Source organism: Diplotaxodon limnothrissa, linkage group LG1, assembly GCF_057381915.1.
Source record: "Diplotaxodon limnothrissa isolate DT_005_m linkage group LG1, D_limnothrissa_male_GT1.1, whole genome shotgun sequence".
NCBI lineage: Eukaryota > Metazoa > Chordata > Actinopteri > Cichliformes > Cichlidae > Diplotaxodon > Diplotaxodon limnothrissa.
This window is the reverse complement of record NC_140596.1, coordinates 28,010,804-28,038,781: the sequence shown is the minus strand read 5'-3', so window position 1 is coordinate 28,038,781 and position 27,978 is coordinate 28,010,804. Positions and strand designations below refer to the sequence as shown.

Below are 27,978 nucleotides of genomic sequence, written 5' to 3'. Positions count from 1 at the left end.
GAAACCATTCGTGCCTATCGGTTTCCCTTGAATGTTATCTGTTATGTTTTATGATCTCACCCTGAAACAATTTCTTGATAAATTTCTTCACTGTCCTGAGGGCAAACTTTTTTCCTGACATGGTGCCCTTTAAGTAATAATTTAATAATCACCCGGTGTTTTGTTGATCTCTGTAAAACGCACAAACGTCTCGGTGTGTGTGCAGTAATTATCGGTAACGAAGCTGGTGAAATAATAGAGAATAAACAGAAATGAAAGGACAGGTGATCAGCTGTTAGCTGTCACGGGACTTTCATAGTAGATGAAAAAACACCCGAAAGCCCGATTATTCAGGGAAACAACCGAGTGGGTGCGAAATACCTTTCTGGGCAGGGTATGTGAAAGGAAGACGCCAGAAAATAACCAGAAAGTTCACGGTACTTGAGGGCGAAACCGGAAGAAGAACGTCACCACCTTCCAAATTAAAATTTAACGGTTGACTACGTCAACTTTTTTCTTTAGGTTTTTTTTTTTTTTTTTTTTTTTTTTTTTACAACACCGTAATTTAAAAATATCCGATTTTTGGCTAAGTATTTAAATTTCTAACATAATTCTGGAACATGTTTTACTCCTTTGTCCTATTTTTATTTTTTATTTAAAGTTTCTCAAATGGGATAGCCTAATATCATTTTTAAACTCGTAATTTGATATGTTTTTAAATGTAAATGTGTTCTAATATTTTTTTAATTGTATCTGATAATACTGATTTTGGTAAAAAAAAAAAAAAAATAAAATTCAAATTTGACTTGGGGTTTCGCTTTATAATGGAGTTGGTTTCATTTCTTACCATGTTGGAAATACCCCTTTTTATATTTATGTAAATTGCATAATTATTGCATAAACATGGGCCTGAGCTGTAATATTTTATTTTATGTGGATGTGGTTTTACATATAGATTTAATATATAATTTTGACTTCTATTAGAGTCCTTCTGCATGCGCCTGTAGTGTCTGCTAGTCTGATCCATCGTGCGTAGCAGCTGTTTATTTCATAACGCTCCCTCTGAAAGGTTTCTCGTTGCTGTTGTTTTATTCGTTAAGCGGAAGTTTGTTGCTAAATTGACTTGGACTCAGTGGATGACAAGACTTTCAACTGGGAGAACTGGGTGGCGTCGGCGATCACTTTCGCTTTGGAGCTCAGTTATCAACCGGCCTAAACTAAGTGCGCCACGCTCAGAGGAGGCTTTATGATTATAACAGAAAGACTCGGTCGTGACCATGCCGAGTCTATCCAGAGCGCCTCTTTGTCTTTGTTTGTTGATATTGTTGGAGGCAGCTGTTCACTGGGGAACTGGTTCACCAGCTGCAGGTTTAGGTGAGTAGATCCGACACTTTGCTTTCATTTCTGTTCACTTGCCACACTCTCATTAAAGTCGCGTCTTCATTCCTCACTTGGCGCAAATGAGCAAAAACTTCTCCCATAAAAGCGCGAACCTAATTTTTAGGATGCGAAACACTTTTAACTGACAAGATTTTGGATTGAGATACAAACTCGGCGTTTGCTTATCTAGATGAATGCTTGTTTATTATTATTATTTTTACTTTGTTTGCTTGTTTTGTTTTTTGTTGTTTTCTTGCCCCCCAGTGTTATGTCTGACAGGTCAAAGAAATCGCTAACTCATCCTTCCCTCCCTCCCGAGCAGCTCCGTAGAGCCAAAATATCGGCATATTACTGCCGTGACACCAAGTCGAAACTGTACTCTGATAGTATTCCTGCTCAGTTGTTCTTTAGCTTCAGCCTGTAAACATTTACCCAGATCACCTTGTCCCCGCCTACTGTCCTCTTTTATAGTTCCCCTCTCTCAGCATAAATATGAAACTCTTTTATGAAGTCAAATGAATAATTCTCGGTGCGGGGATATTTGTGTATATATATTTATTATGTATTCATTTAAACGAGTAGTTTCACTCTAATAGAGCTGTATTGGTATGCATTTACACTGCATATATATATTTTTTTAAATAGCATTTTTTTATGTGTCAGTCTCAGATCTCTAAGTGGTGCGTGCCCACATTAATCATGGAAACAAGGTCAAAGTTTGAAACGGTGAGGTCTGCCTGTGTGCAATTAAAACCTGTGAGCTAAAGTGTCACGCTTCAGACTGGTTCAAAGGCTTGGTCTCCTTTGAAAAAGAGATGTTAATCTCGAGGGACGTCCCGATTAAATAAATGAATAAATAATAAAGTTTTTGTCACAGCTGTTAAAATTTAGTGAGACACAGTGAACATGTAAGTTAACTTCCATGCAAGGAATGGAATCCAACTCGTTAAAGGTGCTTTCCGGACCTTTTTTTTTACAAGTGTCAGCCAATCAGAATAAAGTTGGCTTAGAGAGGCTTCAGGTTTTATTTTGTGCTGAGTCATGCAAAGCTACTCTAGAATTAAGTTCAAAAATGAGGATAAAGAGCTGCAAACATCTTCACTTTAATTATGTCTGAGAACTGGTGACAGTGTGGGAACACAGTAGCGATGAGGGGCAGCCGATCAGAGCAAGGCTGCCTTAAAGGGAGTTGAGGGGACGTTGAAATGGATTGCTTGAGAAGTGGAATGAACTCAGAGGAAGATAAATGATGATTATTTTTGAACTGTGGCTCATGCCAAGCTACTCTAGCACCGTCTGAGGATTAAAAGTGCAAAGCTAAGCATAATAAGTCCCCTTTAAACTTGTGTTTTCTGTCCTGTCATCACAGATGAGGATGCTTTCACCATTCAGCACCAGAGCACAGGGAAATGCCTGAGTGCATGGGGTTCAGCAAACCTGAGCCTCGCCACCTGCAACTCAAACAGCAAGTCCCAACAGTGGAAGTGGGGTTCAGGTCAACGGCTCTTCCATGTGGGAACATCGCTCTGCATGGCGCTGGACGTCAATTCCAAGATGTTGACTATGTTCGACTGTGGCTCCAACATCCTGCTATGGTGGAGCTGTTTGGATGGAGTTGTTTACACTGTTTATCAGATGGGCCTGGTGGTCAACAACGGCAAAGTAGCGCTCAGTCGGGAAACTAATGACACTTGGGTAAGAGGAGAATCCCAAGACAACATCTGCCAGAGGCCATACCGCGGTAAGTGTGGATTCCTTTCTCTTATCTAAGAGACAGAATTGCTTACATGGACTGGCTGTTTTCTTTTCTTTCTTTCTTTTTTCTGAATAGTGCTTCAGGAACTAATTTGTCAAGAAATTAGTTAAAGTCAGCTTGTGCTTCTGTTGTGTTCACTTCTTGAACTAAATGTGAAGACAGTCCAGGCTTGTAACACATTACACCTCTGGCTCTTGTGTCACCTGACCATATAAATTCTGCTCCCTTTTAAACACACCCTGTCAGCTTAATTGTTGTCAGGCCTCTCAGTTATTGCTTCTTTGCGCTGGGCAACAACACAGGGTGTCAAATTCCAGGTGTTAAACTTGCTCTGAAAACGTAGAGTCTGCCTGTTCCGTTTCTTTTGTTTGTCGTTGTGGTCGTGCAATCGTCTGCAGCATGTCTGCAAGGTGCAAAGGCTCCGTAACGCAGACTTTTACTTTCTTTTCTGCGTTCATTCCTGTTTTGATACACATTCCACCGAACACTGCAAGGTTAAAGAAATATTCAGGTAGTGACCGAATGTTTGGCCATAACATTTTAAATAACTGTGTGTTATTAAAACAGTTTAAGCTCTTGATTAAGGACACTGAAGCTTAGGAGGTGCTCTAGAAGTACATGATGCAATACCAACCAGACCTGATCGACTGCCACGTCTGATCCACGTATTTGAAACAGAAGAGCATCTTGTTTATTGTCATTTTTCATGTCTGCAGTAACATTTAGAGAGAAGTTCTTCTTCAAATGGCCCATTACAGTTTTTCTCAAATGCTAAAACACATTTCACAAACGTTACCACCAGGTCCCCCAATGTCCAAACACAACACCCTTCTCTAAAGCTACATAAACACAACCACACCTTCCCACTGCAAAACTCAAACTCCCACACCAAGAGAGCAGCTCGAAGCTGTCAAAACTGTAAACACTATACACAGCATTACACACTACAGCAAAACAATTGAAAACACAATGCTCAATTTGTGAGAAGGTTCTTTGTTCCATAACTGCCAATGCATATTTTTAGAAACTATACAGTAACGGATCGTCGTAGATCTCTGCAGAGGATTAGGCATTTAGATTTGTGAGTTTCATATGAGTAGTATAAATCTATAGAAAATCCTGCATGTACGTACACTACTGTAACACAACTCAATGCAAAAACAGAATCTATTGCACACAACAGTAATCTTGAAAACATGAACAGGGTGTGAAGTTTTTTTATTTACGTTATTCACACCACACACACCACAATCACTGTGCGGCATCATGTCGCTGAGCTGTTGCTCGCATCTCGTCCGTAATGATGGTGCGAGGTTGTCTTGCTCTCCCTCCTGGACCTTCTCCTCTCCCATGTTGGCCTTCTCCTCTTCCTCGTTGGTCGCTCCTCTTCCTCCTCTCATTTGAACTCCTCTTCCTCATTGGCCTGCTCCTCTTCTTCCAGGGCCAGCTCTTCTCCCTCCTCTGCATCAAATTCCTCTTCCCCTGACTCTGCCTTCATCCATTGTGTTTGTTTGGAACCTTCAGCATACTGTGCACTCTGAACTTGCTTTTACATGTGGGTACAGCATTAGCAACAAGTGTCTTCAATTTTGAGTCATTGTGTGTAGTGAATGACGCCAGGTGTGTTCCCTGTGTTCAAAGATTGGTGACTGTGGCAAGCATTTTGCATCACATGGGCTTTCATTTGAGGATATGAGCAGAGTTGTTTTGCAACATGTGTTTTAGCAAGGAAAAATGTGTTTAGATTTATGAGTACAGAGGGTTGTGTTTTGTGAATTGTGTCTTCATGTGACATGTGTTTATGGTACTGGAATATGGTGGCTACATTTAGTAAATGTGTTTAGACTACTGGTCATTTGGGTTACAGGATTGGCTTTTGTGTTTTAACATTTGAGAAAAACTGTATTATGTGTTCAGATCCTTTTTGTGGCAATACAGAAAAATTAGTTTGAGTGCAGAGAGCATGAATATTAAATTCAATCACAATGATGATGCAGACTGAGCTGAAGATGCACTTACATGCTACTTTTCGCATTTAACTGAATCAAAACTCCTTTCTTGGGACTTTGTTTCTTTTCTGTCACTTTCTGTCACTGAAGCAATAAACAAAGCACAATTTTTGCATCGTCTTTGATTTCAGTTTCTCCACAGACTTGTTGGGGGTGCAGGAAGGAAGGGAGACGTTGGCTTATAAACAAGCCTAACCTCCCCTTCTTCACATTCATTTATTTATCAGTATACAGGAATTGATCTAAGGAGTAGGATGAGCTGTCTATATTGGAAGCTCACGTTTGATTGTGTGTATTACGGTACGAAGAAGGTGCTTTGGTGTTTGCAGGAGGGCGTCAAATTTCATCTCATCCGTCGCTGCTGCGAGATGATTTACGAGTCGTCGAAATGAAACGACTACCACGGGCTTGAAATAGATCTTTGACTTTGTTCACTTCTTCTCTCGGTGCAGTCATCCATACCATGGATGGGAACTCTGCCGGCAGCCCCTGTGAGTTCCCCTTCAAGTACAATAACAGCTGGTATCATGGATGCCTCCCCGATGCAGAATTCCCTGGAATGTCCTGGTGTGCCACCTCCTCAGACTATGACCAAGACAAGACGATGGGACGCTGTCTGAAACCTGGCACGTTGTATTTTTATTTACTTGTAGTTTTAATGGTTTAATGTTTTTTAACTGTTTCTTTATTCACCAAGCCACTAACATATTTATTTTTGAGAGCATTTAAAGCAGAAAAAAAATTTGTGTGGTCATTTCCAAATGATGTCGTTGCACAGTTTAACCAACAGGGCGGGGTCAGCTCCATTAATAGTTAGCACTGTCTGCAGCACATGTAGCGGTATAACTTTAGACTCATGTTATATATAAAGAATATATTCTTATATCAACATCAAAATATTTACCCTATTTAAAAAAGTTACCCTAATAATCTTTTTGTATATTGTTATATTAATATAACAGTTCACGTTCATGATATTAATGACTTAAACATTCTCGTTGCACATAAATGTGTCCAAGCTTAAATCCACTTTTATTTGTTAATATTGAATATCCGAAGCTACATGAAACACAAACTGTTGATACTGATACTGTTGTTGTGTCTTTGACTTTGCAGAGGAGGGCTGCCAGACTCTTTTTACTGGTCCAGACGGCGATTCATGCTATGAGTTTGTCACCAACGGTGCGGTGACCTGGCACGAAGCTCTGGATTCGTGTCGCAGTCAGGGAGCAGATCTGCTTAGTTTCTCTGGGCCCGATGAGCTCAATTCTACAATCTGTAAGACTGACTTACTACTAGTACTTCTATTACTGCGGCTACTTCCATAATACAATTTAAAAAACACAAAGGTTTAAAAAAATAAGTACATTCAGATTGTCTTTGTGACAGAAATGTCTCATTTACAACAAAAAATTGCAATAATGGTGACATGAGCAATGCTCGAGATTTTGATTTTAAAAGAAGTATAAATAAGTAATGAGAAAAATGATTCAGATCGTCACTGTATGAGCAGGCCTGTGCTTCTCAAGGTCTTGAACTATTAGTCACACAACCTGGAAATAAAAACACACACACAGAAACACACTTTTCCTACCTTTAGTCAGTCAGAACTAATCCTTCTAAAACAATCCTGTCGTAATGTGAATATTTTCTGTACTGTGGTGATTTCTAAATGACTTTATTTAAAGTTTCTTTCTCCTTCCTTCTATCGCTTTGTCTTTTATTAGTTTATTAGTCTGCTTCTCCTATTTAGTGTTCCTTGTGTGACAAGTAGAGACGTACAGAAAGGAAAAGAATCTGTGAACGACTGCAAACTTTCAGTCTAAATAAGTCCTGGGATTTTTGTTCTTACTTTTTTATTTCTGAATTTTCCAAGTATGATGTCATAGAAGCCACATATTTTTCATTTTCTCAATTTGTTTTATTTATGTCCTTTGCTTCTTAATCGTCATTCTTTGGGATTTTCAGTGGATGATTACAAAAGGGTGAACTGTAAAATGTTCGCCTATACAACCCCATTTCCAAAAGAGTTGGAGCACTGTGTAAAATGTACATTAAAGAAACTGAATTTAATGGTTTGCAAATCTCACAAAATCTTACTTTATTATCATCAGCCTGCAACTGGATGCATGTGATCTTCAGGCCATCTTTTTGGAATTGAGATTGCATCTAAAGAGTAAATGAAACAGCTGTGGAGGCTCAAAGTTCCAACTTGATGATTGAAACTGCATTAGACTTACAATTTCCTTCATTACATTTACTTGTCCTGTGTGCTGTGGTGTTGCATTGTGCAGTGTTGGACGGCCTTGGCAGAATGCCGGAGAGGATGTGGATCGGCCTTCACCAATTAGATACTTCTCAAGGATGGCAGTGGTCAGATGGCTCTCCTCTCTCCATGTTACGCTGGGAACAAGGTAACAGTGAATATGAATGTATTTTTCACCTGTTACTTACTACTCATTCTCTCTGAGAACTGTGCTGCACATGTTCTCATTTTGCAGCCTCGTTTGTAGGCTTTGTTTCCACAAAACCAGAATAACACAGTTTCACTTGCCAGAAACACCTGGTCCTCTCACCACACCAAATCTTGCATCAACGCTGTGTTTCTGCTCGTCTATGAAAGGGAGCGTTGGTGTCGGTCAGAGAAACAATGAAACTAGTGTTGTGAAGAAACCCACTGTGCCACACACTGTGACACTGGGACTGCTAATGTTGTTGAATGACCCATTTACAGTACTGAGTAATGCCTGCTAGCTTTTGTAATGTGTATTTCTTCTTAACGAGAGCAAGCATGAATGTAGCATGAAGTATATTGCAGTCATTTAGTTTTCCATTGATATAAACTCTTTGTGATTGCTCTCATCAGCAAGATTGTGCTGGATCAGAGAACTCTGAACTTCTATGTAAAGCACAGTTGATATGCTAAACTTTGAATGATACCCACATCTCTTGTCCTTCTCGCAGTGACTGTTTATTTTTATTGATATTTGTGTGGTTATATATGTAACAGGAATGCCCTCCACCTCCATCATCATTCTGTCAGACTGTGGAGTCCTGAACTCCAAGAACAACTATGAAACGATGGCGTGTAACAGGCGGCTGCCATACGTCTGCAAGAAGAGAGTCAATGCCAGTGAGACAACAACAACAGGTGAGCTGGCTGCTGACGCTCAGCAGTTACACTTCTATTGAGTCATACTTACAAAAAAAAAAGAAAGAAAAAGATTTGAGCGCCGATTTGGTTCACCACATATACCGCAGGGCTTGTTGCGGCAGTCTGGGTTTGGTTTGGGGCTCTTTGTTGCGTTTCTTCCCCCGCTTTCTTTCATCGCTTTCCTGTCTAAATCTTCACTGTTCTGTCAAATGAATGTAAAAATAATGTGCTAATCCTAATGGCCCTGCTAAGCTGTGCTGATACGCAGTAATGCTTTTGAGATGAATTCTAATGTTAGCCTGCTAATAGGTTTACAATAACAATGCTAACAAGTATTCTTAGTTTAGTTTGTCAGCTTGCTAAGGTCTCAATAACAGAGGGCAACTATCTGGCAACTACCACATACAAAAGAAAGATGTATATTTCCCAACTGACCAGGGGTTGCAGCAGGTATACAGCGCTGCACCAAAGATCTTTTCGTGATTGCTTTGACTGCTAGCAGATTGCCACGGTTGCTGATCGTTTGTCTGGAAGTCTTATCAGACTGCAAACAGTCTTTTAAATACTTCTCAGACATCGAAAAGTATAATGCAAACTGGAAATGGACAACATTTGTCTTCAAAGTCAAAGCTGAACCTTTTGAAATGTGCTGGTTGCAGTGGGGAAGTGTTGTAGAGTTAATGGCAAGCATCTGAAGACAACTTGGCATCTTCCAACTGTTGGCAACTAAGGCAATCACGATCTGTTGTTGGTGCAGCACCCTCTTCGTAAACATTTTCAGCCCAGAAGCTTTATGACCATCTGCCCAGCCAGTAGTCAGCGAGTGTTTGCAGACACGTTGGTGTCTTTTATGCAAATAATGGGTGAACACAGTAATCTGCTAGCAACCAAAGCAATCATAACATTTTTAGTGCATTTCACTAAGCAGCTGGCAGCAACCTCAAGCATCCATTCACCAACAGATTGGGGAATATACATTCTTCCTTAACATAATACAATAATATAATAAGGTTGAGCCTCTTCTGTCACTTTTTTCTCACAAAATATTTTCCTTGTTTTCTTTCAAAGTAATGGTTTAAGGATAATACAGCACTGTGGATGTTGTACAAAATATGAAGCCCTCTAAGTTAAATAGCCTTGATCTAAAACGCCCAAATCCCCTCAAGGCCTCTGTGTGACTTGACTTCTCTCTACAGATTCTTTTGTCTATAAAGAAACGTTGTGTAAGGATGACTGGGTGCCGTGGAACGGACTTTGTTACAAGTTGATGGAGCAGCCAAAGAACTTCAACGCTGCCCAGGAACAGTGTAAAGCTGAGAATGGAGTGTTAGCCAGTTTCCACACTATTGACAGCAAAGAGATGATCAGCACTAATTTCCACGGAGGTAAAACTGTCCAAGTTTCTCTTGTGTTATAAATAATTTTATAATTCATATATTAATGAGTCTTCCTAACATGTTCTCATTTTCTCTATTTATGTACAACATGCATTTTTTTATTTTATAATAGAGCCATACAGTTAGTACTGAAGTATCGTGATTTACACCCTACTGCCTTATTTTTGATGAGAATGATTTCCAGGCCTATGCTTTCACTGTTCGAGTCAAATTTAAAGAAAGCCTGAAATTGAAAATGTTTGTGTGTGTTACTGCTCATCAGATGGCAAGACTTTAGATGTGTGGATCGGTCTGGTTGGTGTTGGCACAAACCCCACCGTTTTCAACTGGACGGACGGAGCACCTATCACCTTCACTTACTGGGCTCCATCACAACCGGTCCAGCCCACTTCGGATACCAGCTGTGTCTCGTACACTGGAGAGGTCTGTGTGTGTTGGTGTAACACACATCCACTGTACTCAAGCCTTGTGTGCACATTTGTGTATGTACTGCCAAGAGCATTACATTTGTCCTGTTTGAGGTCTTACAGAAACGCACGCTGTCTGTTTTTCCACAGTTTCATAGTTGGCGGATTGAGGATTGCACACAGATGCTGGCCTTCATGTGCCAGAGGAAAGGAGAGGTCAATGAATCAGCAGCACAGGTCGGATGTAGCTCGAAAGATGTGAGTATTCTCGCAAACAGCAGTATTTTACATTTCCTACTAAATGTGTGGTGAGATACTTCTACGCCTCCACACCAGCAATTAAATTTCATATGTTAGAAGGATGTAGAACCCATGCATATGTTTGGTGGTGTTATAACGAGAGCTTACTGTAAGGGTCAGATGATTTTTATGGCACTATGGAGTCATAAAGGAGTTGAGAAGCAGATGTCGAGCTCTATTGGCAGCTGTTGCGGATAGAAGCAAATAGATTTGTAAACTGAAAACAAAACTGTAATCCTTGATGGTGGGGGGAAAAAACACTCATGCGACTGTTGACAAGAAATCCTGTTGCAAAAAACAGCATGCATGTCATAACTTGAATCGTGAAAGAGACGTAGTTCTAGCTTGCAAAATATGACTGTTTTTAACTGACCAGGGTTGGAAGAGACATGGAAACTCCTGTTATAAAGTGAACATGACGCAAGTGTCCTTCAAGGACCGTTGCTACGTCACCATAAGAAACAGGTAATCAAAAGGGTTTTTGTTATCAGTCCAAAAGATGACCTATATTACATTTCTGTGGTTTTGCAGTTAAAGAAACTCACTCACATTTGACTGTTCTTTCCAGGTTTGAGCAGGCCTTTATTAATAGTCTGCTGCAAGAGACGGCAGGCAAGGAAACTCAGTATTTTTGGATAGGGTTGCAGGACATCAACAGCACCAGAGAGTACAAGTGGGTGAGGGCAGAGGGGTCGACGGATGTGGCAACATACACCAACTGGGGCGTGTTTGAACCAGGTACAAAGACTTGGGGCTAATGGCTAAAGTATCTGTATATAAAATGTTATAGCAGACTATAGTGTTACAACACATTGTATTTAATTGTGAACCTCTAATAGTAGTTTCTTTATACTGTGGAGGTTCAGATTTACTGATTTTTTTATTTTTTTTCTCGACCATTTAGGTTTTTAGAAATGTGAAATTTACCAGACACACTCATATATTATACCCCTATAGCTTGGTCATTAACAAAGAGCCTGCCATGAAATGAGAAGGCTATGACGTGTGAGCCTAAAGTTTGATGAATCTGACCTTTATAATCAAAATCCATACCTAGTGTAAATATGGCCATCCCCCTTTTTATATGTTCCGTATATGCTATTCAGAGAAATGTCTGTGCACCTCAGAATACTCGCTAACATGCAGTCAACATAATAAAAAATGATCTAGTTCTTAGCATTCCTTAAAAAGAGGTAAAAAAGAGGTAAATACAAGCCAAGATGTTTACATTTTTCCATTATTTATTTAGCAAAAACAAAGCCAAGATGCAGAAGTGGTATAAAAATCAAACCACTTTTAGCAGCAGTCACTTTGAAGTAATTATTATTTGACTTTACCAGTCTGCCATGTTGGTGAGGAGGAATTTTGGCCCATTCTTCTTGACAGCGTCGCTTCAGGCATTTGTTTATACACAGCAGTCTGAAGGTCCCACCCAGCATTTCAATCAGGTTGAGGTGTGGATTTTACCAGGGCATTGCAACATCTTGAGTCATTTCTTTTTCAGTCATTTCGTTGCAGATTTGCCTCTGTGCTTTGGATTGTTGTCCTGCTGCATTATATTATTTTGGGACAAGCTTTAGCTGTTGGACAGATGTCCTCATATTTGACTCTAGATACTTTGATATGCAGAGGCGTTCACGATTGACTCAATGATTGCTAGCTACTCAGGTCCTGTGACTGCAAAACAAGCCCAAGTCATGACCCCTCCACCACCGTGCTTGCCACAGTTGGCATTCTGTTGATGTGCTATGTTTGGTTTTCACCAAACATGGTGCTTTGGATCATAGACAGATATCTTTACTTTGGACTTGTCTGTACACAGCAGATTGTTCCAGGGGTCTTGTGGCTTCTGGCTTGATTTTGGTGACTGTAAAGATAAATGATATAAATCCCTATTGGGTGGTATTGGTTACACCAAAAGATGCAGAGCTGAACTTTCTTTTACTTCTATCAGTATCTTATGTTTGTGTGAGAATATATGTTATATATAATCATATATGTTATAATAGATGTTTAACAAATGAAGACCCAAGTAACTTAATCGACTGCTCCACCACAATATGTCATAACATCAATGAACTGGTTATCGTAACAGACACAATCTACGTAATAAATGTCACTTTTAAAGATTGAATTTCATTTTGCTTCATTTTCTTTATAGATCGGCAAGGAGGGTGTGTTGCAATTTCCACTGCAAAGCCTTTGGGTAAGTGGGAGGTGAAGAACTGCACTCTCTTCAGGGCCGGCACCATCTGTAGAAAAGACCTCATTACACCTCCTGCCCCAGAACCAGAACCAAACCTTAATGCATCGTGTCCTAATGGCTGGGTGTCCAGGCCAAACATCAAATACTGCTACAAGGTGTGTGTATGTGTGTGTCTCTTTAAACAGCACCAATAAGAGATGGCTCTTTTGTTTTGGTTTTGGTTTTTAGCAAAAGTGAAAATGGTTGTAAGTAGGAGTGGCAAAAGCACTGCACTGATTTTACATTTTGAAGTCTTTTTACAAGGCTTCAAGATCATTTCTCCTGAAAGGAAGTAATATGTAGTTTGGTTATAGCTAAACTGAGTTTTTTCACAATCTACACCATCTAAGCTGTCTTAAATTCTTCTTTCACCTTGGCAGGTGTTTCATGAAGAAAGGTTGAGCAGGAAGCGCTCCTGGGAGGAGGCCATGAGGTTCTGTCAGGCTCTAGGAGCCAATCTTCCCAGTTTCACAAACTTGGATGAAATGAGAGCCCTACACTTCATTATGAGAGAGACTATCAGGTAGGCACACAATCAACACAAGTTGTGTTTCCTGTTATAAGTAACAAAGGACTACTGTCATGCATCACTGTCACAAGAAGTGTCACATCATTTATGGAAGTCACAAGTCAAGCACAGGAACACAATACTATCTAAACTATTGTTTGTATACCAGCAGAAAGAAATGTATTTGTTTTTGTCACATTAAAGAAAAAAAATTGCCCAAATTGAATTATTAAAAAAAAAAGAGCAAATGAGGTTTCAAAATTGTGAAAAATGAGCATCATTCCTCGCTCTGGATATCTCTGGGGTTGTGTCTGTTAAGATTGCTGATTGACAGCTCTCACATGAATCTCCCTGAATCATGTTCTACTAGAGGTTTCTTCCTGTTAAAAGGGAGTTGTTTCTTCCCATTGTCACCAAGTGCTTGCTCATAGACTGTCATCTACCGGTAATTCTTGCCATTTTCTCTGTGTTATTGTAGGATCTTTTGTAGGATTTCAGCTGACTGTTTTTGTGAATTGGTGCTCTATAAATAAAACTGGCTGCTGAAACCAGCAGGATAAAGCCCGGTGAGAGCTGGCTCACCAGTAATAGCGGATTGTCTGTAAATCTCATCTTAGTTAGTGAAAATTTCCAAGTGTAAAGTCATTATTAAAGAGACAGCTGTCAGCGTGGCTCTTCTCAAAAGCAGTTCTGTTCTGTATTCATAGAAAATGTATGACCAGTTGCAGGAAAAAGGCAAATCTGTATAATCAGGCCCCATCTTTTCCTAAAGAGCTCATAATACTGGATTATCCCAATAGAGCACTTAGTTCTCAGACTGCTGGCTCCCTTGCGGCTCCTTGAGTTAACGGTAGAATGGAAGGCAGAGACTTCAGCATTCACATTGCTGGGGTTTTGCCCAAACACTGTAGGGTCTTTACCCTACCTACATTATAAAATGTGTGAGCCTATATTAGCGCCATATAAATTTGAATTAACTGGCTAGTTAACCATATGGTAAATGGCCTGTATTTGTATAGCGCTTTTCTAGTCCGTAAGGACCCCTTTACACAACCAGTCATCCACCCATTCACACACTGGTGATGGAAAGCTACATTGTAGCCACAGCCACCCTGGGGCGCACTGACAGAGGCGAGGCTGCCGGACACTGGCGCCACCTGGCCCACTGACCACCACCAGTAGGCAACGGGTGAAGTGTCTTGCCCAACGACACAACAACGAAAACGGCTCGAACCGTAGTAGCTCAAGTTCTATTAATAGAAACACTAATGCTAAAGTGGTGTAGCATTTATAACAGTTATATTGTTAATGGCTTGGTCATGCTGAAGAATCTGTCCTTCTATAGTTTTCTGTTTTTCTAACATGTACAATGTGTCAAACTCATGTCTGATAGTGTGATTGTTGGCAGGAGTCTTTGGAACTTTCCTGTATGAACAAATCAATATTCGTTATGGCTTTAACCTTTATACACACTTCAAACAAAGAGTGTGTACGGGAGGTGGTGGGGTGTGTACCGGCAGCCTTTTCTTTATCAGACCGGCACATCTAGTCGCTTTAACGAGGAGACGACTTGTAAACATGCTGCTTCGTCTTCGTGGGAGCATACCTAAGAGTTCAAACTTGTCTCTTTGCTCACATAAACATTGAGCGCACTCGGCTCGAGCATTGAAATAAACACATACCATCTCCGGTCTCACAATTCGCACGTTGCAGTTGAGTCAGCGAGGGGGGAGAAATAAAAGCTTACGTGAAACATCAAACTGTCTTAATGTTTAATTCTAATTATTATCTTCCTACTTGAAAGAAGGCTGGTTGAGTAACACAATGTCCTCCTCTTCTTGCAGTAATAATCGGTACTTCTGGATCGGCCTGAACAGGAGAAACCCCGCAGATCGCTCGTGGCAGTGGAGTGACGGCCGGCCCGTGAGCATCCCAGCTCTAAACACACGTACCCCAATTTTTGTAAAATCTGGTGGAGTGTTTCATATCATGTTTGTGTCTTTAATAGGTATCTCTAGATATTTCATACAGAAATTTCTACGAGGACGATGCGTACGATCGGGACTGCACTGCATTCAAGGTGGGTCGCTAAACTGAGACTTTTAATAAAGATGGAAACATTTGGCTTACACAGTCGTGTGCTTTTCAGAATCTGTAGTCTCTATCCTTTCTCTTACAAAAGCTCAGCATTAAAAGTTGTTTCATGTTGTCAGACACAAACAGCTCCTGCATGTTTTTTTTTTCTTCTCAAACAGACAGTGAACATGATCTGTGATGTCAGAATTGTGTTGCCGATTTTTGTTCATTATTGGTGATGTTTGTGCAAAACCCATCTGTGTCCTCAGACAATGACGAACAGCTTGAAACACGTGTTTTACTATCTGCTGCACGACTTGCCTCCCATACCTTTCTACCCCAGACCCTTTCATTGTGACGCGCAGCTGGAATGGGTCTGCCAAATACCCCGAGGTGAGCTTATATCTGTGACCAATGACGTATAGTCTGTGTGTGCACCAAATAAAGGCTGGTACTGGTTTGGGAAGAGCTCAAAACACTCATTAAGCTAATTAACAGGAATTTGAAGGTCCACAAAGTGAAAGAGTCATTTGTACAGCAGTGATGTCTCCGTATAATTTAAAAACCTGATGGACTAAATCTACTTGAATTCTTTGTTTGATGTCTCAACAGGAGTGACACCGAAAACGCCAGAGTGGTACAATCCCGGTAATGCCCTCATCATCATTTGTTCAGTGTGATTGCGTCTATCATTGGCTGTAGCTCAGGTGGCAGAGCAGGTCAGCCACAAACCAGAAGGTCGGTGGTTCGATCCCAGGCTGCCTCCTGGCTGCATCCCAAATATCCTTGGGCAAGATACTAACCCCGTATTTGCCTACTGGTGGAGGTCAGAGGGCCCGGTGGCGCCAGTGTCCGGCAGCCTCGCCTCTGTCAGTGCGCCCCAGGGCAGCTGTGGCTACAACGTAGCTTGCCGTCACCAGTGGGTGAATGACTGAATGTAGTGTAAAGCGCTTTGGGGTCCTTAGGGACTGAGTAAAGCGCTATATAAATGCAGGCCATTTATCATTAGTCTGACTTTTTTTTTTTATTCAACTTTTTCTTCTTTTGTGTTGTAACGTTAGAGTTGTTTGTGTTGTTTTTCAGATGGGCATCATGACTTGTCCATCTTTGTGGATGGAGCAGAGTTTTGGTTTGTTAATAAGCCACCGCTCAGTTTTCAGGAGGCGAGGCTCTTTTGCGATTCAGAGAACGGCACACTGGCGGCTCCAACTAGCACCGATGCTGCTATTAAAATCCAAAATGCAATATATACAGTAAGTGGCACACTATTACAAGTGGCAAACAACATCATCAGAAATGTTTGATTGAAGTTTTGATTTTATTTTGAAATATTGGACTGTTTATTTGAGACAAGCATAACAAGAGCAGCATTCTCATTTCCTTTTGCTCCTTGAGGTCCCGCATTAACATTGATGTTGAGGATGAGGTCCTGACTTTGACTGGGCCGTTGCAACACTTTGATTCTTTTCTGTTGTGGATTTGCTGCTCTGCTTTGAAGCATTGTCCAATTGTTTGACCCGTTTTGGGCCAACTGAACAAGGCTGTTAGAGACGCGGAGTCACATTTAACTCTAGAATACTTTGGTATACAGAAGAGTTCATGGTCAACTCACTGACAGAAAGGGGCCCAAGTAATTCAGCCCTCCACCACCGTGCTTGACAGTTGGTGTGTTTATGGTGCTGTGGTTGTTTTTGACCAGATGTGAATTCTGGCTCTTCTCTCCAAAGGTCATTTCCCCCAGATGTCTTGTGGTTTGTTCAGATGCAGCTTTGCAGTCTTAAACTGTATTTCCATGTTCTGCCAGCACCTGGTTGCTACTTACACTCTTAAATGCTATAGAGACAGTAAGGTGGTACTTAGTTCTTCTTCATTTTAAGCAGATATCGGTATGAATCAGCAAGTTTTGTCAGGCAGGGAAAAAATTAGTGCTGGAAGTTTCCTGATTCTAGTTATTTCATCCAGTCAAGCTTGAGTAGGCTTCAACTGCACATAAATTGTCTATGCAGAGAACTAAAGAAGGATCACATTTGCTGAAATACAACCTTGAAACCTCTGTTTTTGTTTCTTGCTTTGTTAAGATTTTTCATAATCATCATTTATAAAAATCTAACTAATAATAAATGGGCAGCTAACAATGAAGAAGTCTGATCACAAGAGGAATTCTTCCCACTATATTCAGGTTGTGAAAAGCTGTAAATGGATAACAATATGAATGACAAATCTTCCAGCGCTAAAACGGCAAAAAAGAAAATGACTCATTTATGGAGCACAATATACGGTTAGCTACTCACAATTAAACAGCAGTTTCAACACTTTTTTTATTTATTTAGAGAAAAAGGGGGCATAAGTCCTATTAACCTGTAACAACTGTGATACTTGCTTCTAATAAAAGATATGTGTCAACATCATACTTCTTAGATACATACTTACTAAACACAGTAAGGAATATAAGTCACCTCAGACGTTGATACCACCAATTTCAATTGTGTGACACTTAAACCTGCATGTTTTAAACAGATATCGGATTCCAACAAGCAAAGCTGGTGGATTGATATGAGCCAGCCTGGACGCATATTCCCTATGACGTAAGCCAGTCTCACACACACCTTTTTGAACTTGTATAGATGTGGTAAAATGTGATACTGAGCTTCATTGAAATTCTGTTTGGTTTAGGTACAACTCTATTTTCCATAACCATTTATTTCCCCTGGGTAACTGCACCTACATCACTCCTGAAAGTGTCTTTCCCGGTGAGTAAACACCAGAGAGTTTGTGTAAGGCTGAGAATGATTAAGGTTTTAAATTTGTTGTGAGAACCTCTACGCTCATATTGTGCTGAGGAGCAAAGAGCAGTCATATCAAATATTTACCTGCTAAAAGTTAAATAACTATTGTGTTAAAAAAAAATCACTTTGCTTTTAGTGCAATGAAATCATTGACTTTTTTTTTTCCCAATTAAAAACAGTGAAAACCCGTTTCAGCCAAATTACATAGTGCACGAGTGACTTCTTGCTTATTCTCTCCTTACACAGAGCTGTGGGGTACCCTTACAGTCACTACTTCTAACACTTATACACACATTTATTGTCCTATTTAAACTTGCAGACTCTGATCAGTGCTCACGGAGGTTACCGTTTGTGTGTGAAAGAGTGAACACGACATTAGTGGAGAAAAAACCCCTGGAGCCTCAGCCTGGAGGACTGCCCTGTGGGAAGGAATCTATCCCCTTCAGAAATAAAGTCTGACACATTTATTACATACATATTACATTCTTGTCATTTTTTACAAGTCCTAAGTGATTAAAAATCAGGAAGCAATGATAGTTGATAGAAGAAAGTCAAATCAAATTTACTACTGCAGTTTCATAGAGAGGATTTTAATTATATGTTTTAATGTTAATGCTTCGTTTAATGCTTGAGTGATAGAACATTGGTTGTAAAATTATTTCTGATAATGTGGCTTTTTTGCCATCAGTCGCGTATTTTATTTATAGATTAGTAACCCCGTGCCTGAGTTGCACTAATGGCATTTTCTGCTGTAGTGATTATGATGCTGGTGTCTTTTTGCAGTGCTACACGCTGATGAAGAATTCAAAACCTTTTAACTTCAAGGGTGCCAACGAGGAATGCCAGACAGTAAAGGGAACCTTGGTCACCATCTCCGATCAGATTGAGCAAGGTGAGAACGTTAACATGCTTCTCATGACGAGCTGAAATATATTTGTTTGACAAAGTTTTGTAGTTTATGAAAAGCGTGACAGAAGTCCCCAAGAGTGTAAATGTGAAACTCCTCGGTGCAAAATATTATACAATTCATATGTGTAACAAATGTGTGTTTCAGATTTCATCAACACCCTCCTGATGGACACAAAAGACATGGACAAAACATGGATTGGTATGAAAATCCAGAACAGTGAAGCTTCATGGATTGACAGTTCTACAGTGAACTACATAAATTTTAACCCTCTGCTTCTGGGCATGCACAAGGTCGTGGCTTTTCATGTAAGTAAATTGCTTCAGCTGATATCTCTTTTAGGCGCGCCACATATTTGACAGACGCCTGTATTTGTACAGTTATGAACCATGACTGCTGTTAGATTTGTATTGTTGATTGTCATTTATGCTTAGAAATATTTACTTATATATGCTTAGAGTTTTGTAATTAGTTGTAGATTGGTAGAGGTTTTGATCCTTGATAGTCTGCAAACTTTGTGTGTATTAGACAGCACTTTGGGAGCATGAGAGGTCATACCGTGTCTTATTATTTTATGGTAGGATTAACGTAGTTGCGTCTGTTCTAGTCTAAGTGCTCTTTGTTTAGATGAACTGCAGGACTTCCTCACCGTGTTATCTAGGATGAACCATCTAGGGTGAGGGGGAGGCTACCCTCTTCCTGACCAAGGATGTTTGACCCTTTGATCAGCAGTCCACACACACACACACACACACACACACACACACACACACACACAGGCAAGGTACTCTTTGTGTATGTAGACGTCATATGTTAATGAACTTATGCATATTCATGTAACCTCAATAAAAGGACAGTGATACGGGAGAACGGACGAGACCAACTGGAGTCAAGCGGTTGTCCGGTTCTCTCCCGTGCACGAGTAACATGAAGAACTTTGCCTATTTGTGTCTTGCTTAGCAGTGTAATTATATTGTCTTAACGTTCCAGCGAATAGGTTTATGCTACAAACCTAACAACTGCATTATCGTAATACACCCAAATCTCCAACTACCTTATTTTCCGGACTACAAAGCGCGCCCGAATATTAGCCGCACAAGCTAAAATCAGGGGAAAATCCTGTTTTGTACATACATTAGCCGCACCTGACTAAAAGCCGCAGGTGTTTCAATGTTGACTTATCATATGTAAGAGAATATGCACAAAGGGAATTGTCAGGAAAGAGATGGCTGTTTGGAGACACACCCCTTTTATTAATATTTTGAAAAACAAGTTATGGGTACATATTTGCATATTTGCAAATGAGTAACAAATGTGGTACATAACAGTAACCTATAGCACACCAGAAAAATAGATTCGGCCTACCTTTTAGGCTCAGGTGCAGTGACACGGCTTTAACAAGAAGAAAAGTCAGTCATTCACCACCATCTTTCTCTTCTTCCTGCGCACTAAAACCACCAAAGTCCTCTTCTCCAGTGTCGGATACAAACAGGCTCAGGATGGCTTCGTCATCCACTCTCAGCTTCCCTCCTTCGTTGTCACTTTCAAAACCAAAGAAATCCTCGTTGTCAGTGTCGGAGTCGAACACCCTCAGAAGGGCCGTGGCGGTGTCCTCCTCTCCATCATGCAGCAGTGCAGCCCTTCGAAATCCGTTGGTGATCGTGGATGTTTTCACACTTTTCCACGCTGTCAGAATCCACTGGTGGAGTTGGGCATAACTTGCTTTTCGCAAGTTTATCGCCGCTCGTCATCCACACCTCCCACTGAACGCGTAGCGCTACTTTGAAGTTTGTTTTTCGCACTACTTCGTACGGCACTACGTTGCCTGGCGGACGGACATGTGACCAACATACCACTCTTGAACCCCGATACTGTGTGTCTGATCACATGCCCTTCCACCAGGCAACGTAGTGCCGTACAACAGCAGAACAAACAAAACAAATCATCTTACGATATCACAAAAATCCTGGACAATCCATAGAAAAGCCGCAGCTGACTAAAAGCCGCAGGGTTCAAAGCTTGTGCAAAAAGTAGCGGCTTATAGCCCGACAATTACGGTAATTATTTTAATGCAAACTTCAGATGAATTATTTGCTTTGTGTCTCTTGATAGCCATGGGATCTGGAGAGTTTGGATTTGTGCGTGTTCATGCTCCATAACGGCAAGTCTGACATGCTGGGTACCTGGGACTACACCAGCTGCACAAAGATGCTAAATGTGGCTGTTTGCCAACACTATGCAGGTGAATCTCTACTCCTGTCACTTTATTATCCAAATCTCATCCAAAACATGCATGTTTATCCTGAGATTTAATTTTATGAGTGCTTAACTCGTGAACTTTGATGTACCTGATGTGATAAATCCTGATAAATGAGCAGCAAAAACTGCAGTAGGGCTCTTTTTAGAATAGTAGTGTAGGGGTTAATGTTATTAACTGAGACATCCATGGAGCCAAAAAAAAAAAAAAAAGCGTGGACCTTCCTTGCATGTCGTTTCCCATCGCTCTCGCCTATAATTTCCTCTCGTATCTCTACAGCAATCTCTCCATTAAAAGACAAAGTGCAAAGCAGATACATTTCTGTGTCACAAAGGCACAGAGAATCAGGTCTCTTGCAGCCCTGTCATGAGATGATAAAAGACATGTATTATTTCTCATTTCAGATAAGCTAGAGGAGCCACAGGTCCCCATGAAGCCTTTCGTTGTCAATAACCACACCGTGCTGCTGCTCGTCAAAAATCTCACCTGGTTTGAGGCTTTAGAGGAGTGCAAAAAAAACGACATGGACCTGGCAAGCGTGGCTGATACCTACATGCAATCCGTCCTCAACGTGCACGTGAGCCGTGCAAAAACACCCATGTGGATTGGACTCTTTAGCGAAGATGTAAGTGGACCAAAAGGGATTTCTGTTTGAACTCATCACTTGTACAGTCCTTAAAATGATTTCCCGTCTCTTTTGCACTCAGGACGGGAACCACTACCACTGGACTGACCAAAGTCACACTGTGTTCAGTCGCTGGTCTTCTGATGTCACTAGTGGCCAATGCGTTTACCTGGACACCGATGGCTTCTGGAAAGCCACTGAGTGTCTGGACAGTCTAGGAGGCGCTGTCTGCCACAAACCAAGCAGTAAGTGAGGATATAGTAATGGCTGCACATCAGTGCAAGGTCCAAAAAAACATAGATTAGCGAGTTTGGTGTGGAAGAACTTGACTGAAATGCACAGAATCCCAACTTAAATGTGACAGGACACCTTTGGGATGAATTAGAGTGGAGACTGTGAGCCAGGCCTTGTTGTACAACATCAGTATCTGAACTCACAAATGCACTCAGGAAATAATGGTCACAAATTCCCATAAAATGTTCTGGAAAGCCCACAAGACCTGAAGCTGTTATAGCTGCAAAGTGTGGGCTGACAGTATATTAAACACTATGGATTAAGGATGGGATGTCACTCAAATTCATATGCATGTGAAGGCAGATGAGCGAACACTTGAGCGATATAGTGTAGCTTCTAGACATTAATATAAAAATAATTTGTTCCTGATTTCTTTGGCTGCAAAGCAGTTTCTTCCTAATTTCTCTAGAAACGATAATTATCCTTTATCATCCTTTGCTTTTTAATCTCGTGGTATCAAAGCTTTTATCTATTTTTCTTGTAAGGCATCGTTACGCCATTTGTTTTTTGTCTTTGGTTTTTTTACAGAGCACAAAATCCCCACACATAAGGATGTTTTAGTGAAGTGCCCCCATAAAAAAAATGGTCCAAACTGGATCCCCTGGAAGAATAACTGCTACTCATTTCAGCTGGTTGGCTCCAGATGGGAGTCTTATAACCAAGGACGTATTGAGAATACCTGCAAAAATCTTCGTAAGAATTTGATAATATTAGTCACACGGCATTCTTCAGCATGGCTAAAGTTACTAATGATGGTGTGTGTATATGTTTCAGATGCAGATGCAGACATCCTGACTATCCGAAATACACAAGAGAACGAGTTTATAAAGAGCCAGCTGCTGCCCTTTGAGTCATTGGTCCAGTTTGTATGGCTGGGACTGTTCAAGGATAACAATGGTGGGTATGAGTACCTGTGTTTAGTAGATGTTTTATTTTTGGTTGTCTTGTTACCAAAGCTCTTGGGAATTGACCCTTCTTTTTCTCCTCTAAGACAAATGGGTCAGTCACACCAGGGCAAAGAAAAAAAACAGGAACATCTTTGTGACTAGAAAAAATTGGAGGTGGCCCAATCATTGGATTGAAATGTTTTTTGCATTTGGTGACTGATTACAAGCAGATGCAGCAATGAGCTGGTTGCCCACACATTGAGCTTGCCACACTCTCTCTGAGAGATCATTTTTGATCGCAAGTTGATTATGCAGGTCGCCCAGGAAGAAGCAATGTGTCCAAATAATCGTGGCCCAACTTGGTCCGACTGGATTCTTTCTCAGACATATTGGTGAAGGTTTTTAATAACTGCCATCTAATTTATACACACAAATAGATTAGCAACATGCTGCAATCAATCCGAGTCAGTCCGCCCCAGTGAGAGCGATTTATTTACAATGTGACTCTTTACAATAGGGCACCAGAATCAGCGGTTGTATTGTGGTTAAATTCCAATATAACGGCAAGGTTACTGAGTCTCTAGGTCATTTTGCAGTTACATCACCATTCTTTATCAATCAGTAACAATTGTAAAAATCCGATCCTGTGATAGCAGCAGGCTAATGTTACCTTGCCCCGTGTTTTACATACTATACAGACACTGACAGTAGGTCCTATTGTGTTTGTGTATGTGCCAGAGCTAATAGTGATTATCTTTTGCCATAGATAACCAGACAAGGTGGTATGATGGCACAAATGTGCAATATTCCAACTGGGCGAAAGGCCGACCTAATTTAGAAAACCCATTCTTAGCCGGTCTCACGACTGATGGCACATGGATTCTCGTCACAAAGAAAGAGCTACACCCCGTGTTCAAGCAGAGGACAATTGTGAGCTGCAAGCTGGATTATGGTATAGTAAACATCTACATTTTAATAGTATTTGCCTGTTTCTGTTCTCATGACTAAAAATTCATGATGCTAAAAATAACACTTTATGTGTTTAATCCTTCTCCTCTAAGAACCCAAGAAAGAATACAACCAGTCAGCCAAGGATTTTCAGCAGTATGGTAACTTAACATACAGGGTTGTTACCCAAAAGTTGAATTGGTCTCAGGCTGTAGTCGAATGTGATAAGCTTGGAGGCCACCTGGCAAGCATCCATGACGTGGAGCACAACGCACACCTGAGGCTCATTTCCAAGATGGATGGCTTCCCACTCTGGATTGGCCTGTCAAACTATGCTGTAAGAACTTTTGGCAGCCAGAAACTGAGCAAAAATATTCACTTCATCATAGTAGATCCAAACTCATCTCGTTTGCACTTCACCCATTTGTTTTTACCTCTTAATAACATCCTGACATCCACAATGCTTTGTTTCTGTGTGCAGGTCAGTGGCTCAGCCTATGAATGGTCTGATGGAACAAAATTTGACTACCATCCCACCATCTCTGACTCCCAAGACACACCGAAAACCAACTGTGTTTATATAAACCCTGCTGGAGACTGGAAAAGGACCAGCTGCAATGCTATGATCGATGGCGCCATCTGTTACACCACCAATATTACCTCTTCTAGCCAAAGTGAGACACTAACTTTCATAGAAAAAAATGGTACTTCTTTGGTTAAGTATGAAACAGAGCTTGTCTATAATCCAACAGTACTGAATGGTTTACAGTAGTGAAAACACTCAGCTTTGAATCTTTTTTGGCTTTGGGTGAAACTGTACATTGTAAAAGCAGGATATCTACCTGTGATTTAGTTCATTTTGGTTAGTCATTAACCATTGTCTATCCTCTATTCTCCGTTTTTGTAATCAGGAGCCAAACTACAAGATGGCCCAGAAACTAATCATTGCCCTCAGGTCGATGGTAAGTCCAAGTGGGTTCAGCACGAGGATCACTGTTACGCCTTTGACATGAGCTTCTACAACTACAGACTCTACAGCATGGAACAGGCCAAGGCTCTCTGCCGGGAGATGGGTGAGTTGTTGTTTTCTGTGTAAAGAAACCCAAAAAGTCGAGCTGAGCTGAGAAGGTATTAGTGGAAAAGAAGCTTTAGACATTGAGGATTTTGGGGGGGAACTGTAGATGATGTCGCGAAATCGATCATTGTAGAGCAGTGTCACAAACCACGGAGGCCCCAGAAAAAGTGCAGTCAAACGTTGAGTTTATTAACAGCCCAGAGAAAACATCAACATATGTCTTCTGACCAAAATACATGTTGTGGACACTTATAAAGCAGTGGGGTACACGCCCATATGTAAGCATATATGTAAGCATTTAAACACTGCAGAGAGTAGAATTAACAGTAACAGTATTGTAGAAATTCATTTCACCGAAACAATAACGTGGCGCACAGTGTGACGCATGCACCAGTTTATTGTATTTCCAGACTTGCTTTCGGCACAATTTACAGTGCACGCTACTCTGTTTTTTGTCAGACTTGAAATAACCGAAATACCTTCACACTACGGAACTTCTATGGCTCTTCCGTTCGACAATCTCTCCGGCGTTGGAACCATCATCTGTTTTCTCTTCGGTCACGCTCGGTTGATTTTTCTAGTCGGCACACTCATTTCCTCCATTACGCGCTGGCTCCATTACCCGCTGGCTGCTTCCCAAACAAACACACTGCGGCTTGGCACTTGTGCTGTACGTAACAAGTCACGCGACGTGATGCTGCGGCTGTGATTGGTTCGGCTCTGCGCTACTTAATTTGGATTGGCTGACCTTTTTTTTTTTTTTTTTTTTCTTGAGGACAAGAGCGGCGAGGTCTATCGCGATAGCTTAATTTCTCTATCGAGTCAAAGTTATATCGCGATACATATCGTTATCGTTCTATCGCCCAGCTCTACGAGACAGGGGAGCAGGCGAGTCTTCATATACCCCTATTTCGTGCACCCTGCCTGAGGCGGGGGGGGGGGGGGGGGGGGGTTGGATCCCAGATCTTTGCCAGTGCATATATATATATATATATATATATATATATATATATATATTTGACTTGCCTTTGACGGTGCATTATAATAAAATATACATAAGTTCATACATAATATAGAATCATAACAAAGCACATGTACACACATCACAAACAGCTGTTTAAAACACAAAGTATGCCCCATTCAGGGTGAGCCTTGGCAGCATTACATTTAAATTAATGATCAATACTGCAACAACAAAAACAAAAGTCTAATCAAAATTGTCCTCCTGGGGTCTGTCTGGTAGAATATTCATGTCTATCTTCTCTGATATTTTTATACAAAATAAAATTTGAATTTTTTGTGTGAACTGCGGCTTCTCTTTACTGACAGATTCTCATCTACTAACCATCGAAACCAAAGACGAAAATGATTTTCTGGCCAACTACATCACTGAGCACCCTCTCATCACCAATCAAGTGTGGCTCGGCATAGATCTTGATACTCAAGGTAAGAATCGCAATTTAAAAATAAAAGCTGGACAGTAATATGACATTAATTCATTCTTTTTTTCATTTTTGTTTGTCCTCTTAGGTAAGCCTGTATCCTCGCAGGATGGCTCCCATCTGGATTTCTCTAACTGGTCATCTACAGCCGGAACCGGGAAGAAGTCTGGGTCCCAGTGTGCCGTCATGGTGGCAGGCAATGGTGGAAACTGGAATCTGGTCCCCTGCGAGAGTAGCTACAGTCGTGTTGTTTGCAAAACGAAAGCAAGTGAGTATCACAACAGGTGTCGAAACAAACACTAACACTTTGTGGGAATTTGTTTTGCTGCTGACTGAAGGATGAGAGCATTCCTCTGTTATTTGCATGATAAACACAGAAAGTACGGCGACTTTTTCACTTTTTCTTCATTTTATTTTGCTGTAAAATTAATTCACACTAAAAAACCTGTAATAACAGGAGGTTTTAGTTGAAACATTTTTTGAACTTAGTTTGTGTCTAACACGCTGCCTCTTGGACTTGGGCTGATGATGTGCTAACGTTTGTTCCTCAGAGTCTGCAGGCTCCCCGGTGGCACTGGGCTTCTTCATCGTGGCGCTCATCGCTCTCATTTTAGCCCTCGGCTTTGTCATCTACAAGAAAAAACGAGCCCACTTCCCTTCTACCGTCCGCTACGAGAGGACCTTAGACGATATGGACACCACCAGTATAATTGATGCAGACTGAGCCTGCTTCAAGTTTTCAGCCTCAGGAAGTATTGATATGTCTGCCACAAGTGATTTTTTTTTAATGTAATCTCCACCCTCCTCTTTTTTAAATTATTTATTTATCTTTCTCAAGCCAATTTTTTTCCGTGTGAAGTTGTAAATATTGTTTGAGATTTGTGAATATCTCCCAATCAGTTTCTTAATTTGGGTTCACATTGTGTTTAATAAGAGCAGCACTGTATACTTAATTTTAATGGGTGGGCTTATTCTTCTTGGTCTTTTTTAAATTTTTTATTTCAATTATAAAAATGGGATTTTCAGATGCTTTACAAACATATGCAACCTGCAGCCTTAACAGCTAAAATTGCACTGATGCATGAGTGACTTCAAACATTCACAAAAGTGCTTTTAACCAATAATATACTGTTTGATTTACGTGTGTGTGTGGGAGGGGAGGGGGTGTCAGTATATGAATATGATTTTTAAAAGCACGGGTCATCTGAAAATACAGTAACAACCTGTTTTCTTTCAAGCGTTTTTGTATCTAGATGGATTGTATTTCAGATAACACTGCCACGTCCCCTGTACTTTTGTCTTCAAGCAAAACAGGGAAACTAAAGGCTGTGGATCTTGAATCTTTTTTTTTTGGGGGGGGGGTTGTTTTATGCCAACTGCAACTCAGCTGTATTGAAAGCTGATTGGTTTGACAAATTAACACTGTGGCCTAAGAAAATACATGTGTATTTTAGTTTGACTGCACTTTAAAATAACATTTTTTAGTGTTTTGTTTTTAACTTTAAAACGCAGTCAAACATGATCTAGTTTAATTTTAACAAAACTT

General features: G+C 40.6%; 1 protein-coding gene across 1 annotated transcript; it reads left to right on the top strand.

Moving 5' to 3' along the window:
- The first annotated feature begins 1,014 nt into the window (after positions 1 to 1,014).
- On the top strand, positions 1,015 to 27,555 carry ly75 (lymphocyte antigen 75). The gene is made up of 35 exons (XM_085347976.1): positions 1,015 to 1,353; positions 2,729 to 3,100; positions 5,577 to 5,750; positions 6,241 to 6,402; positions 7,419 to 7,538; positions 8,135 to 8,275; positions 9,475 to 9,663; positions 9,938 to 10,098; positions 10,233 to 10,340; positions 10,759 to 10,847; positions 10,951 to 11,120; positions 12,544 to 12,743; positions 13,008 to 13,150; positions 14,980 to 15,058; positions 15,144 to 15,215; positions 15,481 to 15,604; positions 15,824 to 15,859; positions 16,295 to 16,464; positions 17,729 to 17,796; positions 17,885 to 17,961; positions 18,317 to 18,450; positions 18,781 to 18,889; positions 19,052 to 19,212; positions 21,017 to 21,146; positions 21,566 to 21,786; positions 21,869 to 22,031; positions 22,609 to 22,773; positions 22,855 to 22,977; positions 23,734 to 23,919; positions 24,029 to 24,252; positions 24,397 to 24,589; positions 24,827 to 24,988; positions 26,320 to 26,436; positions 26,521 to 26,700; positions 26,984 to 27,555. Exons 1-35 carry the CDS (start codon positions 1,257 to 1,259, stop codon positions 27,154 to 27,156), a joined length of 5,193 nt encoding a protein of 1,730 aa, XP_085204102.1. The 5' UTR covers positions 1,015 to 1,256; the 3' UTR covers positions 27,157 to 27,555.
- Positions 27,556 to 27,978: the final 423 nt, after the last annotated feature.

Bases quoted from the DNA above. Each gene is read 5' to 3' on its own strand.
- ly75 (XM_085347976.1), top strand. From the start codon at position 1,257: ATGCCGAGTCTATCCAGAGCGCCTCTTTGTCTTTGTTTGTTGATATTG. The intron at 1,354-2,728 runs GTGAGTAGATCC...CTGTCATCACAG, and splicing joins TTCACCAGCTGCAGGTTTAG to ATGAGGATGCTTTCACCATT. The intron at 22,774-22,854 runs GTAAGAATTTGA...TATATGTTTCAG, and splicing joins GAATACCTGCAAAAATCTTC to ATGCAGATGCAGACATCCTG.